The sequence below is a fragment of the Papaver somniferum genome, chromosome 3, assembly GCF_003573695.1.
Source record: "Papaver somniferum cultivar HN1 chromosome 3, ASM357369v1, whole genome shotgun sequence".
NCBI classification, from domain to species: Eukaryota; Viridiplantae; Streptophyta; class Magnoliopsida; order Ranunculales; family Papaveraceae; genus Papaver; species Papaver somniferum.
Window position 1 is genome coordinate 3,094,378 of NC_039360.1, and position 22,680 is coordinate 3,117,057.

The window sequence follows — 22,680 nt, forward strand, 5'->3', positions numbered from 1 at the left end:
ATAATTATTAACTCTAAGAGGAAGAACCCTGATGCGAAATTCCAATTGTTGTACACGAGTTTTTACTCAGGCATACTAAAATTCATATAAGTGACAGAGCTCTACTAAGATAGTTTCACGATGGACATCATAATCAGAGTCAGACTAATTACATGAAAAGATTAAGAAGATGGAAAAAGAAAAATGTAGATGGTTGAAAAGTGACCGGTGTTTCCCATATCTGTCTGAAGGCCTCTGGTAAGGTGAACCTAACCTAAATGACTAAGATACCGGTCTGACTAATATTAACACACTGGCACATACAAGGGTACCAATGGTCAACAATACCTAACTCTAGGTCAACACAACTGGCATATACAAGGGTACCAATGGTCGACTTTATTAAACACACATTTATTTAAAAACTAACAACATGATTAGATCTTGTGGATCTAAGCGCATGCTTCTTGTCAGCAGATTACATGGTAATTCCCGTGGATCCTGCATTCCACGCTTTTTTAGGCGACGGAGACAGGGAGAACACACACATATTGCTATCCAAGTGTTAGTATTTATTCCGATTGGTCTATTGGTTTGGTCTAAATTTAATAAAAAATTTTCTTTTGAAAAGGTAATTCAGTTACTCTAATTCACCCTATCAAAGGTAACAACTTGAATCGTGTGCCCACCGAATCACTTGAAAAATAAAAGTAAAAATAGAAAGTGAAAAGGACTCAAACGAGATATGGTGAAACTATCATGTTATTTCTAACACCTGAGCTCTGTGCTTTTATGAATAGACTCTATAGATGTTTCCATCTAGCCAGATTAGTTCCTCAACTCCTAAAACAAAAATGTTTCAATCCACTTAGATTGGTTAGTGTTATCCTTAATAAGTGTAAATTTCTAGGCTCTGGAGTTTATTTATTGCAACTAAAAAGTTTCTCTCATACCCCCAAACTTAAACCTAACATTGTCCTCAATGTTCTAAAGATGAAACTAAAAGTACGAACAAGGGGAAACTGTTACCATTTGAAAAAAGAGTTAACGAAGGATATTACCGTGTTGCATGAGATTGGGTTAACTCCCAAGAAGTGCTACATTTATAGTGATTAGTTAGACATCAAATACCTCAAAAAGAATCGTCACCTTCCAAAGTCGTATACCAATAGCCGAAATAGCTGTGGGTCCTCGGAAACTAATAAAGCAGACACAAATGAGAAACTACCATCCTGGATTAGAGAAATGAGCAGACTAAGTATAACCTGATCTAGGGATTTCCTCGAGGAAACTAGATTTATCTGAGGTGTCTTTTTGGGCTTTATAATAGTGTCTAGGATAACGGGTTCAATCGATCGACACATCTCTAAGAACTGGGTTTTCTCTTGAACAGTGTCTGGAGGATCGGGTAGCAGAGTTTGAAGAAACTCAAGCAATATCCTAGATGCACAAAGCTCGAGTCCCAAATTAGGGACTTCGATTAGGGATATTTGACGATCGTCAGAATCGTCTTTACCCCCAAACTTAGGGTGAACAATCTCCTCAAATGTACCAAAAGCTATGGGATGGATTCTAAGGCCCATAAAGTCGGCACAATAACTAGATTCTTTTGGGCACTGTTCATCTAAATGAACAACATCCTCATATAATGGAATATTAAAGAGAGTTTCTATCATAGGCTCATCAGCCAAGGTGTTTGTCAAGGTTACCTCCTCCGAAGAACTGGGGGGGGTTCATCAAACAATGGATTATCAAACATATTGCAGGCTAAAGTATCAGGAACTAGAGTGCTAATCATGTTCACCACTTCTAAATCATCTATCTCAGAAGACTTACTGACATTAAAGACATTTAACTCAGTGGTCATATTACCAAAAGATATATTCATAAGTCCGGTTCTATAATTGACGACAGCATTAAATGTGGCTAAGAATGGGCGACCTAAAATCACTGGGATGTGAGCATTTGGGTCCTGAACTGGCTGGGTGTCTAGAACAACAAAATCCACTGGATAAACAAACTTATCAACCTCAATCAGAACATCCTCTATGACACCACGAGGGACTTTGACAGACCTATCAACTAATTGTAGTGTCATTTTGGTCGGTTTCAGCTTACCAAGACCTAGCTGGGTGTATACATGATATGGGAGTAAGTTCACACTAGCTCCTAAGTCAAGTAATGCCTTATCAACCATGTGATTATCAATCGCACAAGATATGGTAGGGCATCCATGGTCCTTGTACTTAGGGAGTTTTTGGTTCAGAAGAATTGAACTTACTTGACCAGCTAAAAAGGCTTTCTTATGGAAATTAAGCTTAAGCTTTCGTGTACAAAGATATTTAAGGAACTTGGAATAAGCTGGTAGTTGTCTAATTGCTTCTAGTAACGGAAGGTTTATGGTAACTTTCTTAAAAACCTCCATTATCTCATTAAAGTTTGATTCATTTTTTGTTGGTGCTAATAGTCGGGTAAATGGGGCTCTGGGGACAAAACCAGGCTCAACAGGACCCTTATTGGTCTCTTTAGAGACTTTATCAGTCTCTTTATTTTCTGGCTCAGAAGAGTGAACTACAGTATGTTCACTATCAGGTATGGCGATCTTGTTGTCAACTTCCTTTCCACTCCTCAGGGTTGTAATAGCATTCACATGATCATATGATCTTCCTCCTATTTCATGAATTCCTATAGGATTCGGTTGTGTCTGACTATGAAAACTTTCATTATCTCTCTCACTTAGAATTTTAGCCATTTGGCCAACTTGAAGATCTAACCTAGCAATATCCTTGTTACTATTTAGGAATTTTTGATTAGTCTCATCTCGAAAACTAGCATGGTTCTTTATTAACAACTCTTGGGTTTGTGCGAACATCTCCTGGCTCTTTTGTAATATACTAAGAGATTCCTCCACACTAGTTAGTCTATTCCCAGAGGAGTTCTGGAACTGAGTTTGACCTGAAGAGTTCTTAAAACCAAATCCTGGGGGAGGCTCAGAATTACTAGATTGGCCCTTAGACCAAGAGAAATTCGGATGGTTTCTCCAACCAGGATTGTAGGTTTATGAGTACTGGTCAAACTTCTGGCGGTTTTCAAATCTATTGTTGTTATAAAGAGCATTGGCTTTCTCTTCAGTATTCTGGCCTTCCCAAAAAGGCTCCACTCTACCACTAGTATGACCCACTTCTAAAGCTTCTAACCTCCTTGTTATAGCAGCAAATTTAGCGTCAGACTCATAAGATCCTTCTACCCTATTAACATTTCCTCTATTTAGAAGAATTGTTTTCTTGGGCTCCCTATTAATTTCCCATTGTTGAGTTTTTCGGCGATTTCATTCAAAAATGTCCACGCCTGCTCAAAATTTTTATTTTCTAATCCTCTATTACGTAAAGACTCAACCATGGTAGTTGTCTAATAGTCTAGACCCTCATAAAGGATCTGAACTATCCTATCCATTTCTAAACCATGTTGGGGACATTGGGATAATAAGTCATTAAACCTCTCCAAGTACCTATATAAAGATTCTCCCTCTTGTTGAGAAAACGTACAAATTTGCGTCCTAATAGACGCTATTTTGTGTCTCGGGAAAAACTTTTGTAAAAAGGCCGAAGTAAGTTGGCCATAGGTCTCTATTGACTCCGGAGGCAAACTGTATAGCCAAGCTTTGGCTTTATCTTTTAAGGAAAAGGGGAATAACCTAAGTTTCAGAGCATTATCATCTAGGTTTCTAATTCGTAGAGTACTACAAATTTCCTCAAATTCCCTAATATGAAAATAGGGGTTTTCATTTTCTTTTCCAAGTATACTGGGAGCATCTGTAAGGTCCCAGGTTTCGGTTCATAAGTTGCCTCAGTCTCGGCTAACTTGATGCATGACAGACGAGATGTCCTAGTTTGGCTGAATCAGGTTGTTCATCTAACGGTGATTATTGAATGCTTTGTTACCAAGGTAACTTGGATTGCAAACCCTGGTTTGAAAACTATATAAAGGAGAACTCTAGCAACTAGGAAGACTAATCCCCACACCTCATGTGTGTTACTAGTTCCATAAATAGAGTCGATTCTTCTTTAACCTTAGGTTCCTTCTCGAGACCCTGTAGGTTAACGACTTGAATACTTCATTGGGATTGTGAAGCCAGACCCAACTATTATTTTTGTAGTTGCATTGATCTTGCCGTTTCTATCGTGTTGAGTACAATTGGAATAATTGGCTCGAGATTTTATATCTCCGATAGGAAAGATAGAAAAGTAATCACAAACAAACTTCATTTCATCGTTTTTGATTCCGCAATAACTTTTTTTGCTTGTCGATTAAGTTTATTGTGAGGTGATTGAAAATACTAGGCTGTTCTTCGGGAATATAAGTCCGGGTTATTAATTGGTTCCTGTTCACCTTGATTTATCAAAATACGGAACAAAAACTCTTGGGTATTTCTTTAGGAGACAGATTTATTCAATCCTATAGACTTTTCTGCGTGAGACAGATTTGTCTATCAATTCTTCGACTTTGGGTCATAGCAACTCTTAGCTGTGGGTGAGATTAGCTAAGGGATCAAGTGCGTGGTATACAGCTGGGACCAGAGATGTAAGGAGCGCAACTGTACCTTGAATCAGTGTAAGATTGATTAGGGTTCAACTACAGTCCAGTCCGAAGTTAATTTTTAGTAGGCGAGTGTCTGTAGCGGCTTAATACAATGTGGTGTTCAAACTGGACTAGGTCCCAGGGGTTTTCTGCTTTTGCGGCTTCTTAGTTAACAAAATTCTGGTGTCTGTGTTAATTCTTTTCCACATTATATTTTTTTTTTATATAATTGAGATATCACAAGTTGCTCGTTAAGATCAATCAATTAGAATATACAACCTTTGGTTATTGATTTACATTGATTGAAACTTGAACATTGGTCTACCGATCAAGTAACTTCTCTTATATTCAATCGGACTCGCAGATTTCTATTTGCTGATCGGATTGAATTAAGAGTTAGAGATATTAAACTCTTTGATATACTTTATTCTAGGTTGAGTCTGGATGTCTATTTGATTATCTAGAAAGTGCATTGGAGTAAGTCCTCTCATATTGCCAAACGAATTGTTGGGTGTAGTTGTTAGACCCCCGCATTTTCAACTTGGCTAATTTCTTGACAGTGCAGTGCCACCTTCGAGCTTCACTGGCTTGCTGGGTTTTTCCATCTTAGCACTTGACAGTTTATGCAATATCGCGCAATAATTGTGCAAAAATAGTCTGGCCAGTCATATACCTAATTTTTTCCAACTTTGCTGCATGCACTTTCAGAACCTCTTCTGAAATCCAGCAGTTATAGCTGGCTTTTGCAAACTTTCTAAGCCAAATTTTATGCCTTAGCATCAGCACCACTTAGCTTTACTTCCTTGCTATTGATCTCATATACTTGATCCACACCTTAGCGTTGTGCACTACGCTTCAGCTGCTACTCAAATCATGCATCAATACTCAAATGTAAACTTGAAATTCTTCTTAGGAAATTCCTCCAAATTAGGCCGGAATTCTACTTGAATCATTTACGTCTAAGTGTACGCAAAACATAATTCTCCCCAAACTTATCATATCCATAGTCTTTCATCTCCCGACTTTTCCTTTTGCATCTAAGTCACCATGACAAGGACTTATAAACGACTTGGCCTTCGTTTTCAATCAGTTTTGTTGGCACATGCCTTGGACTATTGTCCTCCATGCCCACCGTTAAACATGTCATAAAGTTTCTAGAGGTTTCCTTTGCATTAGACACCTGAACCTATCACTTCATGCCTCGCAAACTCTGATTATGCAAGCCATTCAAGAACTCATTTCTCTGAATGTGGATAAGTATAAACTCTCTATACTTAATGTGCCATCTTGCAGACTCGAATCATAAACATGCGAGTTTTCTTTTCCTAACTCGCTAAATCAAAATTATTGAGTTGCACAACCCATCTATGCAACCGTGTCTAACTATCCTTGGACATAACCATAGCTAACCTTGTAGTTGTCCATATGCCATGCTTTCAAATCCAATGTGTCTCCAACTATTCCTTTGAACTGCATTGCTTGTTTCTTGGAAATTTTTTGCCTCTTTCGTTTCGGTATAATTTGAAGAGAAATTTTTTTCCTGGACACTAGTATACTTTCAGTTTCGGTCGAGTGGACCTTGGTGTTGGAATGAACTCTCTCTATGTAAGGCAGTAGTGAATAAGGGTATTTGAAGAGAATTTTTTTGCCTCTTTCGTTCAAAGTAAAGCTAGTTCGCGTGGAAGATGCTACATAGCATATTAAGACAAAATATGCAATAGAAGACGCTGAAAGTGAAAGAAGCAAATAGAGGAGTTGGTGGAGTAGTCGAGTTTGCTGTTGAGAGTTATGTGGAAGTGCGACAGCATATGGCATCGATAGCATGGAGTAACACAACAAGAATGAATATGTAAGTCCATCAAGTATATGAGTTAAGAGTAACTCATAGCTAGGAATAACATGATGCTGTTTTTCTGCCACATTAAAGCATAGCAGTTTGAAAGAGTAAGTGATGCTTAAATTGTTGGTTTCAAAGGCGCGTGAAGAGGGTACTTTTTTTTAAAGTGACGATGGAATTCCCTGGGTATCCTAAGTCATGACAATACCAAAGTCATGCATTTCAATAAAGGTGTAGCGAAAATGCAAGCAAAGAACAGTAAGGTGCTGGTTCTTTGGCATACAAATGGTGCAAAGCTATGAGGCGTAATTTACAATATGATTTGGAGGCAAAATCTAGTGTAAGTTTTGTTGCATTTCTGAAGATAGCAAAGGCTATGGATTGTGGCGCATACCATAGTGGTATGGGATTATAGCATGCATACCTTAAGTCATGGCATGATTTGGTGCAGGCGCATATTATTGAAGAATGTAGCCAAATTTTGTATAAGTTTTGTTATGTTGCCTGCTACAATTAAAGTCGTCAAATGAACGCAGAAGACTATGGCATTGATCATTGTGATCAGTTGGGAAGAATCATTGATTGTGTATACTTAGGCGCAAATGATTCAAGTGAAATCCAAGCCTAATTCAGGGAGTTGGCTAAGAAGAGTTTCATTTTGCACTTGGGTGTTGATATATGACTTGCAATGAAGTTGAACGCGGTCGCAACGCAAATACAAAATTCAAGATCAGTAGGACCAATGGAAAGGCAGTAAATATAAGTGATGTTGATGCTAAAGCATAAAAGTTGGCTAATTGCGGTTTGCAAAAGCTAGCAAAGATTGCTGAATTTCATAAAGGGTTTTGAAAGTGCATGCAACGAAGATTGAGACCAGTATAGAGTTCATATTTGGTTGTGTTCAACGAGGGCGTTGAATGGATTAGGTGGGGGAAGTGTATGACTGGTCTAAAAAGTAAGCACAATTATTTTTCTTTACAGAGCTGCATGCCAAGTCAGTGTGTATCCAGAATGACGTAACACTGTGTAGACTGTCAAGTGCTAAAAATGGCATAACCCCGCAGGGCCAGTGAAGCGCAAAAGTGGCGCTACACTGTAAATAAATTTGGCTAACTAATGAAGCTTATTGGACGACACAATGACACTTCATTGAGGGATTGGAAAAACATGGCCAAAGTTGACAGATGCAATATGCGATATTGGCATTGATGCATATCCGTGGAATTGAGTTGGCCCAAACTCAAAGATGATGCAAGAGTGAAGAATAGGCCAGGAGTTTGTCTATGAAATTAGTTCAAGGCTAGCCAAAGCTTGAATAATGCAAACAAGCTAGTAATGCAAGAGTGGCATTGTTATTTTCAAGCAAATTGGTGAAGTAAAGCATATTGCGCCAGATAACCAGATTGAGCTAAGGACTTGGCCTTGATGATTGAAGCACAAGGATTATCTGTGCATTATCTTAGAGAAATAAGCATGTAGGGCCAAGATGGTTGAGCATTGGATTTAAACAAAATTCAGTAAAGTACAACAATAGTGCAATATGACTCAACTGACGGTTAAGAGTTGGTTATTGCATTTACAAGCATGCCAAATGTGTGAGACAAGGGAGAACGGTTGTAGAAGGAGTTTATAACCATTTGTGAGTGTTCATAACCACCATGAACATGTGTGGAACCAGTTGGCGTAACAACACAAAAGGTGGCAGTTGAAGTTGGCGGTTATGGAAACTACTTGGACACTTGGCTGCCCAAGGCTTGTGCAAGCGGTTGCACAGAAGTTATGGCATGATCCTAGTTAGTATAAATAGCTTAGGAATCAATAATGTTGGTGTCGTTCAATTGAGAGAAGAACCACTGATGTAGAGAGGGTTTTAGGCATTCACCACGAGGGTGAATGGCCTGTTTTGGTCCATGTGATGGACGAGTCCTGTAATCTTCCTTTAGTGCAATAAAATGAGTTTGTTGCAGTATTCATTGTGCTTGTTGTGTTGCTGATTTGTGTGAGAATCGGTTAAATACATGGCAGAACCTCTTATGCTTGTGGGGGCATGAAGAGTTAGAGAGAAAGAAAAAAAGACTTCTGTTGTGCCAAACCTTATGAGTGAAGGCAGATGCGTACGTTGATACGAGTATGCAGCGTTGTGTGATTCTGAGTGAAGTTAATTCACTGAACCACAATCATTGTCGGTCATGTCCCATAAAAAATTTAAGCGATTAAATGGGCATGTAACACTATCCCATGTGAATAGTTCAGTACTGCAAAAAAAAAAAATCTATAACATTTAAAAAAATTATTACTATAAGATTTACAGCCCATATCTCATCTACACGTGTTTTTCTAAAATTTTCAGAAGATTAATAAATGATGCCCATAAACCATATCATTCGCATAATTGTATCACCGATCTAAAAAAAAAGAGGTAGCCCATGTGGGTACAGCTAGCTAGCTTCATTTGACTTTTATCAACTCTTATATAGCACTTCAATCTTCCTTGACGGGCCCACAGAAGCTGCATCACTATTTGAACCCACAGATAAGACTAAACCCGATAGAGGGGCCATGAATGAATCTGAAAGATCCAGCAAAGCCATCCCCTCCTATAACCGGTTCACTCCACCTTTGAAGTTTACTCGGGGCTGCCTCAGATAAATCCACCCCAAAACCTCTTGTATGAACCAAAACTATTTATTTCTTCGTAAGTACCAGAAAGGCTAGGAGTTGCGATACATAAATCTTCCTATGTTCAGTAGGTATTATACATATGTCAAATACATAGTCCTGCAATCTGTAATACCCTCATTACGAATCATTAAAATCCAAACCACACTGACGAACTAAATGAAACAGATTGCTAACCTTCTCATTTCTCTCTTCTTTGGTTAAATTTCTCATCTCTCATTCCCTGAAAGGCCATTAGCGGTGGTCCCTTCAGCCTTGTTGAGTTGTGTTCTCTAAGCTAGTTTTACTGAGTTATGTTTATCATGAGGGAATGTTCAAAGTTTACCGGAAAAATAGACCAAATTCCATGTTAACAAAGTTTTAAAAGGTTCATATGCAGCTTTAGAGAAAAGCATCTTCCCAAAGACTGCCAAGTAAGCCCTTAAGTCCAAAATTTATTCTCCAAAAATATTCCCCAAACTCAATGAAGAAGTGAGCGATCCAAGCAACAAATAAGCTACATACCACAGTGAATAAGAAATCAAACTACAGTTGCCAATTGAACTGTTTGGCATCTAAAATTTGACTATCAGTCCTACGGTTCCTAGCATCAACAATCAACATTATAAGACCCATTAGGTTAAATCTTGGACCTGGATGCATATGTTGTGCAGCTACAGCTGACATGCCGTTTAGTTGACTAAGAGACTGCATTGTACAAAGTTCAGTACTGCATATCTTTGCTTATCCCATGTGAATAGTTCAATACTGCATGAAAATCTGTAACATTTAAAAAAATTATTACTATAAGATTTACAACCCATGTCTCATAAATGATGCCCATAAACCATATCATTCGCATAATTGTATCGCCGATCTAAAAACAGAGCTTGCCCATGTGGGTACAGCTAGCTAGCTTCATTTGACTTTTATTAACTCTTGTATAGCCTACTGTTAATCGTCGTTACAAATCTTCCATTTGATTTTCACTTCTTCTTTTCTTGCCTCCTCATTTCTGCTCTTGTATCCATTCGGTTTATCTTTTCTTGTTGAAATCATTTACTTGTTATCATGGCGTTGGAAGAGATCTGTGTTACCGGTGCCACATGGTTGACGAAGAAATTGGTTTCGACTGCTGGCAAAATACTTGGTAAGGCTGGTGCTGTAGATAAAGATCTCCAAAAGCTTAAGGATACTCTGGAAATGATCGCTGCAGTAACATCGGATGCTGAAAAGAAGCAGGTCAAAGACAAAGTTGTGCAACTCTGGTTGAGAAGGCTCCGGAGCATTGCATATGACGTTGACGACCTTTTGGATGAAATGTCCTACGACGCCATACGTTTCTCTGAAAAACATGGAAAACTAGTACATCGCATTTCAGTTAACTTTGATTTTTCTCATAGAATCAAAGTCCTTAATAAAGATTTAGATGAAATTTCCAAGCAAAAAGATATGTATCAGTTGAAATATAGTGATGATGATCAATATACTGAGCAACTAGACCGGATGACAGCATCCTTTGTAGATGATTCTAATATTGTTGGCAGGGAAGAAGATAAATCTCGCATAATAGAGATGTTATTGATGAAGAACCAAGAAAATGTTTCAGTCGTTTCAATTGTGGGCATGGGGGGAATCGGGAAAACGACCCTGGCTCAATTGGTATATAAAGACCAGTCGATTGAGAGAAGCTTTAATCCAAGAGTTTGGGTTTGTGTTTCTGACAACTTTGATATCTTTCTAATTTTAAGAAATATTCTAGAATCCATGAATGAAAAAAATTGTGAGTTCTCTAATGTCAATGTACTGGCAAGAAAAGTTCAGGAAGAGATTAGTGGGAAGAAATATCTATTGGTACTAGACGATCTTTGGAACGAGAATGCCGAAGACTGGGAGAAACTTAAGGATTTATTAAGCGTGGGTGCTCAAGGGAGCAAAATATTAATAACCACACGTAAAGATGATGTTGCTTGTATTGTCAGGGGTACAACTCCACCTTACAATCTAACAACCTTGACGAATCAAGAATGCTGGTCTATTGTTGAAAAAAGAGCTTTTTCTCCTGGTGGAGCAGTGATCAAGACCCCAGACATGTTAAAGATAGGAGAGGAGATCGCGGGAAAATGTGCCGGTTTACCACTTGCAGCTAATTTTCTTGGAAGTCTTTTGCGCTTGAAAAGTAACAAGTCTGATTGGTTGGCGATCAGAGACAATGACGTTTTCAATGCACCAGAAGAAAATCCAAACAAAATAATTCAGATTTTGAAATTGAGCTATGACAACTTACCCTCCCATTTGAAGCGGTGTTTCTCATATTGCTGCTTATTTCCCAAAGATTGGAGATATCGTAGAGAAACACTAATTCACTTGTGGATGGCTGAAGGATTCATTCATCCGGCAAATGCAGGCAGAACTCGGAACTCAGCGGAAGATACTGGTAACCATTACTTCTATAGTTTGTTATCAAATTCTTTTTTTCAAGATGTGAAATATGACAAGCTAGGTGATGTTAATGAATTCAAAATGCATGATTTAGTACATGATCTTGCACAAAGTGTCGTTGACAGTAATGAAGTCGCGATTCTGAAAGCAAGTGAAATGGAAAAAGATGGAGCATGTGATATTCGTCGTCTACAGTTAATTATAGGAGGAGTACTCAAAACAGATGTTAATCCCTTGAACAACGCGAAAAAGCTGCGAACAGTTTTCTGCCAGGAAAATGCTGCTAATCTGTATAGGAGTCCAGTTAATAACAAGCACTTGCGTGTTATATATTCGCTTTCTAGTTCTTCTCCAAAGCCCTATTCGCTTTTCAGTAAAGATAATGATATACAAGAAGAAAGTCCATCTTCCAGTTTCGAGTTCATACACTTGAGGTACCTTGACCTCAGCAGGCTCAGCTATTCCAGAATTACAAATGCTCAAGTTGATTCCATCAGCCAACTCTACAACCTGCAGACGCTCAATCTTCACCAATGCAAAAATGTTGGCAACATTCTTGAAGGAATTGCTTCTTTGAAAAGTCTGCGGCATCTTAATCTCTCTTATTCAGATGTTAAAGTGTTACCTGATTCTATCGTTAGCCTCACCAATTTGCAGACTTTGGATATCAGTCATTGTAGTCGTATTCGTGTCTTACCTCCAAATATCGGGTCTCTCCAGAACCTGGTATCCTTTGATTTTCGGGATACCCAAAATCTCCAAAAATTACCCGATAGTTTTGGAGAACTGACAAAATTGAAGTCACTTGATTTGGAAGATACTTATTTCAGAGAACTGCCCGAGTCTTTGACTAGCAACCTCTGTAAATTTGAGTTTGTAAACTTGGGGGATCAGTGCTGCTTTCCAGAAGACATCAAGAATTGGGTGGAACTGAGAAGTCTGGTTCACTCCTATGGATTGAAGGACTTCGGCGAAGACTCCGACAAGTATAAGTATCAAATAATGCCCACGGGAATAGAAATGCTAACTCGCCTGGAAGTATTAGATTCTTACGTTGTTAGGAATAAAAAGCACTACACCGGAACAACCATTGGCTCTAGTGGGATTGAAGATCTAGCAGCGCTAAACTCTCTTCGGGAGTTGACTATAAAATTTCTTGACAATGTGAGAGGTAAAATGGATGCCGAGAGGGCAAAGTTAAAAGACAAGCACAACATTCAAAAATTGTATCTTAAATGGGTACACAAAGATGAAGAAGAAGAATGGATACTAGAAGAAGAAGAAGAAGTTGCTTACAATTCTTGTATGGTGTTGGAAGGTCTACAGCCGCACCCTCATTTAGAATTGTTGTCGCTACAATATTTCGTTGGTGTAAAGCTTCCAAAGTGGATGGGTTCCTCTTCTTGCCTTCCGAATTTGGTGGAATTATATTTCGAGGATTGCCAGAGTTGTGAGAAGCTTCCAGCTCTGGGTATGCTTCCATGTCTTAAGGTACTTCACATGCAACGAATGAAATCAGTGAAATGTTTGGGTGAAGAATTTTACTACCAACAACAAGAGCAAGAAGGAGAAAGCAGTATAACGACATTGTTCCCTTCGCTAATTCAATTGAAAATTGAGTTGCTGAATTATTTAGAAGAATGGGTTGCTCCAACTTGCAATGCCTTCCCCGTACTCGAGGATCTATCTATCCGGGGATGCATGAGACTGAAATCTATACCAGATTTACGATTATGCACTTGTCTCCGGAGAGTAGATATAATGTACTGCAACAAATTGAAGGAGTCGATACCTTATGATCTGAAGAACCTCACCTTTCTTAAACATCTTAGAGTTGATTTTGATCTGATAATTGATGATTCTGCAGAACTGATTAGTTCTCTTAAAAATAAGGTCTCTTCTCACTCTCTGTTTTGAAATTTATACACTATTTTTATATTTTTGTTATTCTACTAACTTATTTTTCCTCATGCATCAGGGAGGTGGATGTGTTACCATGTAGTTTCGTAGCAGTTGGATCAATCTGACTTCGATATATGCCGAGGGTAAATAATGATTGGTGGTGGTTGTGGTTCCGACCTAGTTGGGATGGCAGCATCATTTTGCATTGTTGTGCCGGTTGGCCTTTGTGTTCTTTGGAATTGACCATGTTCTTATTTGGGTCGCGAACACCTTTGAAATTCTTTAGAAACTGCCATGAACAATTGAAGATGAATAAACTATGAAATCTTATACCATTGTGTATTCTGTAAAGTTGGAATATCGCTCATTACTGTGGGTATAGATCCAATTAGGGGTGTAAATTTTATGTATATTCTACCACAGTTGGGTAATGAGGCCCAAAGCCGTCGAGCTTCATCTGCAGTTCTGCACGTAGTAATATACTGTCCTTTCCGCTAAAACACAAGTATGGTTTCAAAGATAAAGAACCCCGATGGGAAATTGACAACAAAAACTATCCAGTTTAACAGATTTTGCAAGCACCAGCACTTCAGCACTGATGGCATGTAGACTAGAATTAGCATAAGCTGCTACAACTTTCAAAAGCTTTAAATTCGAAGCAAACCTCTTACCAGGGCATTTCCACAGAAGATATCCTTCAATATGATATCCCCAACACCCTTCGGGCAATTGATCAAACTATATCCACACAAAAAAAGGTGATGTTCATTTATTTTTGTGATGACACCAACAGCATCTGTTTTGAATTCCTTATTTAGTTTGCTTAAGTTCTCTTTATTTAGTTTACTTATTTTTAGTTAGTTTTCTTGTTTAGATAAAACTCTTAAATTCAGTACTCTTTACGTAATCTCCAAGTATTGGAAGAGTATAAATACGTAACTCTGAGTTGTATTAATTATCAATCAATATAAACAAATCAGTTTATTTAGTTTTCTTTCTCAGAGCTGGTGGCTAACCCCCAATTCAAAGGGTTTATCCGGCTCTTTCTTGTTGTGCTAAGCTTTTCTCCGGTGATAAAGGTCTAAAACCCTAACACATCTTTTTACGAGGAAGAAGTTCTTTCAACAACAGATTGTTAGTTTTCTTTTTATTTTCCAATGGACAAGGAACCTAGAGACTAGGGGATTGTTAGTTCTTAGTTCTTACAGATATACATGGTAACAAAGTAGGGACATTTTCCCAAGTCTTTGTGCAAGAGGGAGGCCTTTTTTAATATTGAGTCTGACTACTGCCACCTTCATCGGGGCACCTGAAATGACAATTCAGAGTTACAGACAAACAATTAAACAGTGTTGTGGAGAATTCGTGAAATTCTAAAGAAAATATAAAAAGCGATAATACTGTTGTAAGGATTCAAGGAGAAGAACACGTACCTGCAAGCCTGCAAGGCTGACCTGCCAAATGATGTTGCTGAACCACAAAGAAGTCGGCTAACAATTCAGAGCGCTAACAAAAGAAAAATACTTGTTGGGAGTACCATTAGATCAATGGAAGTGCTAACATCCTCCAATGGAATCCCCAACTAAATAAATTGTTTATTTGGAGATGAAGCACGCCACTGGTTTGGATCTGCATGTTGCTGAGCCATACCACCGGAGTGATCCTAAATTTAGGCAGATTAGTTTTTTAGTCATGGATGCAGCACTTAAATAGAGCAATATTTAAGCAGAAGGGACATAAAGCTACCTGTTTATTTGAACGACTTCCATTTGACATCAGCAAAGCCTACTCTGCACAAGTCCTGAAGCCACCATATGCAATTAAAACAGTGAAAACTAGAGGGACCACAAAGCTTCCGGTTAGAGGTTGCAAATGGACTAAGTAAGACTAAATCCTTTTACCTATTATCGAACTGAACAAACCCACAGCGTTTTCCTACAGGTATTTTCACATGGGATAACTCTCCAAATTGGCTAAAAACTTGTCTCAAGTATGCCTCAGTGACACTATAGCCCAGACCACCAACAAATATCTGGTGTTGTTCAAAAAAGGTCAGTATTATGTCAAATAAAGTTACCCACAGTTGTATTATTTGGATGAATCTCATTCTGAGTTCCATCCGGAGTACTCTGGTAAGTGGCTGCAAATAACAAAACAGATAAATATTATACGACAAGAAAACTAGAAGATCATGTTACCAATAGCTGACGTGCTAAGACACGGCATGGTTGATTGTAAGCAGTACCCAATTTGGGATGATGCTGAGGCTTATCTACCAAGGAATAAGCCTTGATTATCATATTGGTATGCACCACAAGAGTGCTTTACGCATGATTAAGATTTCACCCACACTTAATTTGCTTGTCAAATCACTATGAAAGATAAAACCAGAGGAAGAAAATGCTGACGGAAGCATTGATTCTGTTAATAGATATACATCCAAGGAAGGATAAAGCCAACTAGAAAAACACAATAGTGTTTCGTCTTACTGAATAACAAGTCCCCACCAAGAAGTTGCACAACTAAGGGGGGACCAATCTAAATTGTCTATATAACCCTCCAAAGATTCACGAGCAATCTCACAGCGAGTGCACAACCAACCAAAAATTCATAAAATAAAGACCCACTCCTGCAAAGATAAAACACCTCCCCAGAATAAAACATAACCTAATAATTACTGGAGAAAACCGAAAGTGCAAACAAAACAAAACAAAAAGGACTTCAGGTGCGCTTTACTAAAACAACCTGACCTAACTACTGATTGATGAGAGACTGATAAAGTATGAAGTGCATCATCTAAAACTGCAAGTGCTAGGAGTTTAAGGCTCTCAGTCTAAACATTAAAATTGGTACACATCAGTAGCAGCCTTGCTGCACAAGGAATATGGAAATAGAATGACTGAATCAGAACGAAGATTGATGAACAAGAGAAGAACATCATACTAGGTAATCTAAGACCAAGTGCAGAAGCAATTGGAATAACTGAAGCAACGAATGTTTGGAATGGTTACTGCAATGTAAAGGGTATACGAGGAATTAAATATGGAACAGTAAACAAAAGTAAGTAGACTTTTTCTTTAAACTGAAAGAATATGAGGATGAAAGCGTAAATGCCGCTGAAAATGGAAATTAAGGCCAGAATTACGACATAAGCAATAAAACTGACCTATACGAGGCCACACACTAACGAGGAATGCATTTCAGCTGAAATCACTTTCAGGCCCCTAAACATGAGTGCTTGTAGGCATCCTGCTTCGAGACAACACGAGTCCTTAGAAGTTTTGGAATCTTTAAACAGCACTTAAGTGTCCAATTTGGCAAAGGAAGTAATATTAGAATGAAACGAATCTTAAACTGCCTTTAACAACTATTCTGACAGAAGAATTCACCAAATTCTCCAAACAATCCTAATGGAATCTACTACAGTGAGAGAGATAACAAGCACAGTAATTTGCAAATTAACAAACCATGAATAAAGTTGTTATCAAAATCAGGGAAGAAGCATAAATGTGTTATAGCAACATGTACCTTTTGGATATTGTTGTTGACCGACACCAATAGTTTTTTTGTTACTAGCAGACCCAATACGCATGGGTCTTGTTGAGCAAAATTGACCATTCATTTCAGTCATTGCCCTCAACTGTTCGCCTTCATCAGCAAATCTAACAAATCCATATCCCTTAGAACGTCCAGTGGTTCTATCAGTAACAACTTTTGCACCCTTAACAGAGGTACAGTGAACCTTAAATGTATCTTGCAACGTATAATCTGTAACATCAGCAGCCAAATCACCAACGAATACTGTGAAGTCAGCACTGTCATCCTGACGCTTATCTCCAGAGCCAAAAGAAGCCCAGTTCAACCTGAAGTTCTGCTCAATATTGGGCATCAATTGACCATTGCATGTCTGTAAGATTCTTTCTGCCGCAGCATGAGTATTAAATTTAATGAACCCGTAATTCTTATACGATTCGCAGATACACAAAATTGACCTCCAACCCGACAATCAGATTCAAAATTTCCATGTAAAGGTAAGTTGGAAATAGAAGAAGCAAAGAATGTTATAGTTGGGGCCATATTTTGCTGCATGCAAACTGACAAATACAAAAAGCTGAAATATTTGTACTTTGCAATCGAATCTTCTCTATATAGGAAACTAAACCAGGGAACGAAAAAAAGTTAGCCACAAAGCAGGTTTTTCTACTCAAGTAATAAAGAATCTGTAGAAGCTTAAAATGTTATAGAATCTAGAGCAGATAAAACAGTGAAAATAATCACTTAAAGATCCTAAAAGCAAATCAGTAAAGAACAGTTGCCGAAAGTTTTGAATACAACAATAGCAACTGATACACAATCATACTAAGATCCCTACAATATAAATGCAGCAGGTAGAACAGTGTAACAAGTAGTTAGAAGTGGTGCACCGACACAGCCACATGGTACCTTATGGATCACAATTTTTTTTAAAATTAAAATTTCGAGTTCAGATATGTTACAGTTGTGGCAATGGACTTTGCTGCAAGCAAACTGACTTGCAAAAAAGCTGGAATCTTTGTAGGTTTTTAGCCAACTTCAAAAACACAGCCCAACAATACCATACACTGGAATCGAATAAAACGATACCTATCGCTATACGATTTAATACTAAACTACCAAAACCTAAGAATTCAATGAACATGCTCAAACTACAAAGTAACTGAAATAAGATCACATATAGATCCCTGCAATATAATGTAACATGACAAATAATACGGCAACAGATGAATGACATATAGATCACATATAGGTTTTAATCATAAGAGTGTAGAGACAGAGTTAAAACACCAAAATAATCTACTTGAATAAAAGGAATAATCAGGTAAAGTATATTAAAAATGGTGGCATTTAGCACATGTTCCCTTATCCTTCTGCAAGGACCATAGTATTGATGAAATGATATGAAATCTATTTCATCATCTGATGATAAATATGCCATCCATCCACAGGTCCCAGAGTGAACCACACATGGTTCAACTAGAATCAGGCACACACCAACATATATAAAAGATACAAGGTAAAAAAAAAAAAAGACAAATCATCATTCCACAGCGAATCAAACAATTACAGAGATGAATTCCATGAGAATAATGTTCAATCAAAAAGCATATATATATATATATAGTTAAATATCAATGGCAAGTTAGGGTCTAGTGTGTGTCTACCCAGGAAAGAATTGGATGAAAAGAAACCAAATTTACTAAACAGCTAAATAGTGTAGAGTTGCTTGTGAACAATTTTTCTACCTGGATAGTTAAAGAGTGTTATCATCTTTTACGCTTGACGTCCAACTAAAGCCTGATAAGGCTTATACTTTCCCTGCCATGAGGAAATTCGTCTCTTCAACAACCTGAGTGCCTCCAACTCCTCCTTCCCAAAGTTTCTAGTAGGAGAATCAAACTTCAACTCAATTGGGCACAGATCATCAAACATCTCTAAACCAGATTTGTTTGCTTTCATGATGAATGTCGCAGAGGTATCTTCCAGAACAGGCTGTTCCACAGAGTGGCGGTTCTCACTAGTGAATGATGTTGGTTTATAAAAGACCAGTGACTTTACCTCTTGGAAACCACTAGAGTTATCTTCCATGTCATCATCAAGAGAAACAGCATGGGAGTCAAGTAACTCAGCAGACGAGCCTGGCAAACCCATAATGCTGGCCACTCTCATGATCTCATTGCATTGGTGAGTTAATGAGAATTCATTTTTGTCCGCAGCTGATGCACCCATCTCTTTTTCTACCTTGTGAAGATTGACCAGAACCGGAAGAGGAAGCACTGGTTCCAAAAGATCATCACCAGGCTGCACTTTTTCGGACTCCTTATTTCTCCTCGAAGGCTTCCTCAATAAAAATGGTGGCAGCTGAGGAGACTTCGGAATATGTAAGAAGTCCATGGACACTTCCTTAAAGTCCAGTTTAACTTGCGGGAGCTCTGGATACGAAGAATGCCCTAGCTGTAAAGCACCGATGGATAGGCCAGTCCACATTTTACTTACAGCAATCTCATTTATGCTCATTGGAACACTAACAGAAATTAAAACCTTAACAATATCAGGCAGTGACCCAATCTGATCAACACTAGCAGCCTTCAAATGGTCATGCAAATATTTGTACTTTTCTTGAGTATATGACTGCATACAACCAGAACCCTCCTTCAAGACTTTTGCAAGAATATCACCATGTAAGGAAGGAGATAATCTAGTTCCCAGTACTTCATTTTCTTACATATATCACCTCTCTGAAACAAACTCATACGAAAGTCTTCATAAGGTGATTCAGCTGGTTCCAAATGCTCTATTGCAGATGGTTTGTCAAACTCCAAGAAGCATTGTACATCTGTGACTCGATCTTCCCAGAGGGCAACAACCTAACGAGTCCAAAACTGCAGCCGCCACCACTTTCAAGATGGATGTCTAAGAGATCTTCAGTGATGACGCAGAAGCCCATGATTTTTCTCTTAGGACACCTTGCATTTGATAACTCCTCTTGTATGAGGCTATCACCACTATAGCATCGGGGACCAGACAAAGATATATACGAAGGATGCCCCCATGCATATAAGGTGTGGCATAAATCTGCAACTTTAGAAGCCACTGATTGGTGGAGCTGGCAAAGGAGGCCCATAAAAGAAAAAACTAAAGTCATCATCCAAAAATGACCCCAGTAAAATGGCAAAACCAGATTGAGTGTCCCATTTATATTTGTCACGTTCAGCCTTGGACCTTAATTCAGAAAGTTCGAACACCTGCATATAAGTTGGTTTGTAATCAAGATTGTGAAACCATTGTAACACAGGAGATAGTGGCTTTCTGGTGTCTATGAGATATAGGCCACATTTGCTTGCTATACTGAAATTGAAACCTCCAGAACCCGCTCTACAAAACGTAATGAATTCGTCAGGCTCGTGCGTGCCAGCTAACAACTCCTCAGGCCCAGGTAATTGCAAGTCAGCAAACAACTCGATCTTTGCTAGAATGCTTGCAATCTACTTGTCATGAAACCTCCCATCGACTTGGTAAACAACATCTGAACAAGCAATGACAAAAAACCGAGGATGCGAACCAAATTCACAACTCAACCATCTCGTATCTGAAGTTACTGTACCCAAATCTGAATCCTTCCATTCAACATCTAAACGAGTTCTGTCAGGTAAGCGACCCCAATCAAATAAGATGAGTTCACCACTATGTAACAAAACCAGACTTTCATAATTCACATGTGGACTCCAACAAGCATGAAGAACAGAAGCAGAGAACTGCTTGGAACCTAAGTTAACCAATACATGTTGATGTTCTTTACGATCCCAGTCAATCTTAAACCAATGGACAGAGTGGGTGGTACAAGCTGACAAATAACCTAGAGTAACAACAGAAGGTGGTGGTGGGAAACCCTCACGAGAAACAAAATTAGCAGGCTTCCAAACTGAACTAACCATAATCTTAACAATCACACCCCACTCGCAGTCTGATGCATCATATATTTCTGGTATTTCATCTATTTTTAGGGATAATTTAGCCCGCCCAAGTTTATGGAGATTATCCCCAGTAGGGAAGAAAACCAATATATCATTGTCAGGGCATTTGATAAAACCGAGATTGTTGTTAGAAGAGAAATCATCTGACTTAACTTGAGTAGTACATGGAGATGAAGATACCGTTCTTCGGGTTCCAGGAGAAGGGCTGAATAGAAGCGGACCGAATGTAGATCTTACAATAGATTCAGGTAAAAAGAAGAGGCGGACAAGGGACAGAGCCGATAGGGAAGTACGCTTTAAAGTCTTCAGAGAAATACACGAGTCAGAAAGATTAATTTCTGAGTTGTATATATCAATGGAATTCAAAGAAACAACCTGAACAAAACCAATTGAGTGGTGGAATTTGAATTTTGAGCATCTGATACATAAAAAAAACCTAAAAATTTTAGACAATGGAGAAGAGAAAAAAATATGTAAAAAACAACTAACCTGTGAATCTTGATGATATAATGACCTTCTTCACTAAATTTCTTTCAAGAAGAAGCTTCGAATGCAGTACTGATTCTAGAGAGAAAAATGACAGAGAGAATACTGAAAATGGTAATCTCAACGTGATAGATTTTATGGAGGAAAGAGTTAGATTTTGATTCGGAGAAAAGAGTTTAAGCCACCAGGAAGAGAACTGCCGCTTTTTTTCTAGGGTTTTTGTAAAGGAGAGTGCGAGGGGGGTATATAGAGGGAGTATCGGAGTAGAGTGGGGTGGACAGTGAGGAGGCGCTTTGGTTGACTTAGTTGACTAGTTGATTGACCAATCATTTAGGCCGGTTCCTATGGGGTGGCTAACCCACCCATTTGCCATGTCAACTGGCCTGAGAAACTGGCCGCGCCATTATCGGGAAAAAGATAAGTTGTCGAGTCTCCACCTAGCGGTGTAGTCTCGACCGTCCATGATCTGTGCTTTATCGTCTATAAATACCCATATTTCCTTCAGTTTTCATTCACATAAAAAAAAATCTTCCTTCTCTAAAGAGCAGAGCAAAGCGGTTTTTAAAACTGAGTAGTTCCAAAACAAATAGATAAAGAAAAAGAAACAAGAAGTAAAAAGGAAAATATATTGCAGATAGTGATATTGTATGGGTTCAGGATAAAGAGCATGAGTTCGCTAATGTTAGGCAACTAGTTGGATCTGGTGTAACATCTACGCATTTATGTAACAATCCCGAACGAGTTTTGTTACCTAAATTAAGAGGTGGGTGGTCTGAGCTAACTGAAGTGTTTGGGTTACTCCCGAAGTTGTTCAATCATCCTTGAGAAGATATCCTTGGAAGCGTTTATATTTCATGAAAGGAAAAAACCACAGGACTCAAATTGTGCGAGTTATTTGTGAACGTTGGTGGAACACTGCAAATACGTTCTTTTTCAAGGATTTCGAGTGTGGTAAATTCTATTTTTTCCATTCAATAGTTTAATTTTTTAGTTCAGAAACAAATTTTAATTTTTAGAGATTCATTTTTTAGTTTGATACAAATTTTAGTTCCACATACAAACTTTAATTTTATGACCATGTTGTTTTTAGGGTTCACACCGTTGGACTTGTATATGTTGACTGGAATAAACAGTGAGGGTGAAATAGTACAATTTAACCAATTAATGTGGATATCAGAAGGAAGATGGAAACAATTACTCCCCTTGTACTCAAATGATACTGAAGGAAATCCAGAATCCAGACAGTTACACTCATATGGATTAAGAGTGTCTGGGTTGAAGGCTTTT

The 22,680-nt window shown here is 38.3% G+C and overlaps 3 protein-coding genes across 3 annotated transcripts; 2 read left to right on the forward strand and 1 right to left on the reverse strand.

Annotated features, from left to right (window-relative positions):
- The first annotated feature begins 10,065 nt into the window (after positions 1-10,065).
- LOC113358918 (putative disease resistance protein RGA4) lies at positions 10,066-11,414 on the forward strand. The gene is made up of 2 exons (XM_026602631.1): positions 10,066-11,247; positions 11,354-11,414. Exons 1-2 carry the CDS (start codon positions 10,124-10,126, stop codon positions 11,412-11,414), a joined length of 1,185 nt encoding a protein of 394 aa, XP_026458416.1. The 5' UTR covers positions 10,066-10,123.
- On the forward strand, positions 11,186-13,883 carry LOC113360859 (putative disease resistance protein RGA4). The gene is made up of 2 exons (XM_026604298.1): positions 11,186-13,387; positions 13,473-13,883. Exons 1-2 carry the CDS (start codon positions 11,426-11,428, stop codon positions 13,494-13,496), a joined length of 1,986 nt encoding a protein of 661 aa, XP_026460083.1. The 5' UTR covers positions 11,186-11,425; the 3' UTR covers positions 13,497-13,883.
- Positions 13,884-14,322: 439 nt separating this feature from the next.
- LOC113358919 (polyadenylate-binding protein RBP45A-like) lies at positions 14,323-21,591 on the reverse strand. The gene is made up of 10 exons (XM_026602632.1): positions 21,397-21,591; positions 18,679-21,282; positions 16,925-17,303; positions 16,581-16,645; positions 16,142-16,229; positions 15,478-15,536; positions 15,298-15,428; positions 15,143-15,197; positions 14,830-15,059; positions 14,323-14,705 (listed from the first exon to the last, which is right to left on the reverse strand). Exons 3-8 carry the CDS (start codon positions 17,283-17,285, stop codon positions 15,182-15,184), a joined length of 720 nt encoding a protein of 239 aa, XP_026458417.1. The 5' UTR covers positions 17,286-17,303; positions 18,679-21,282; positions 21,397-21,591; the 3' UTR covers positions 14,323-14,705; positions 14,830-15,059; positions 15,143-15,181.
- Between the last annotated feature and the right edge of the window lie 1,089 nt (positions 21,592-22,680).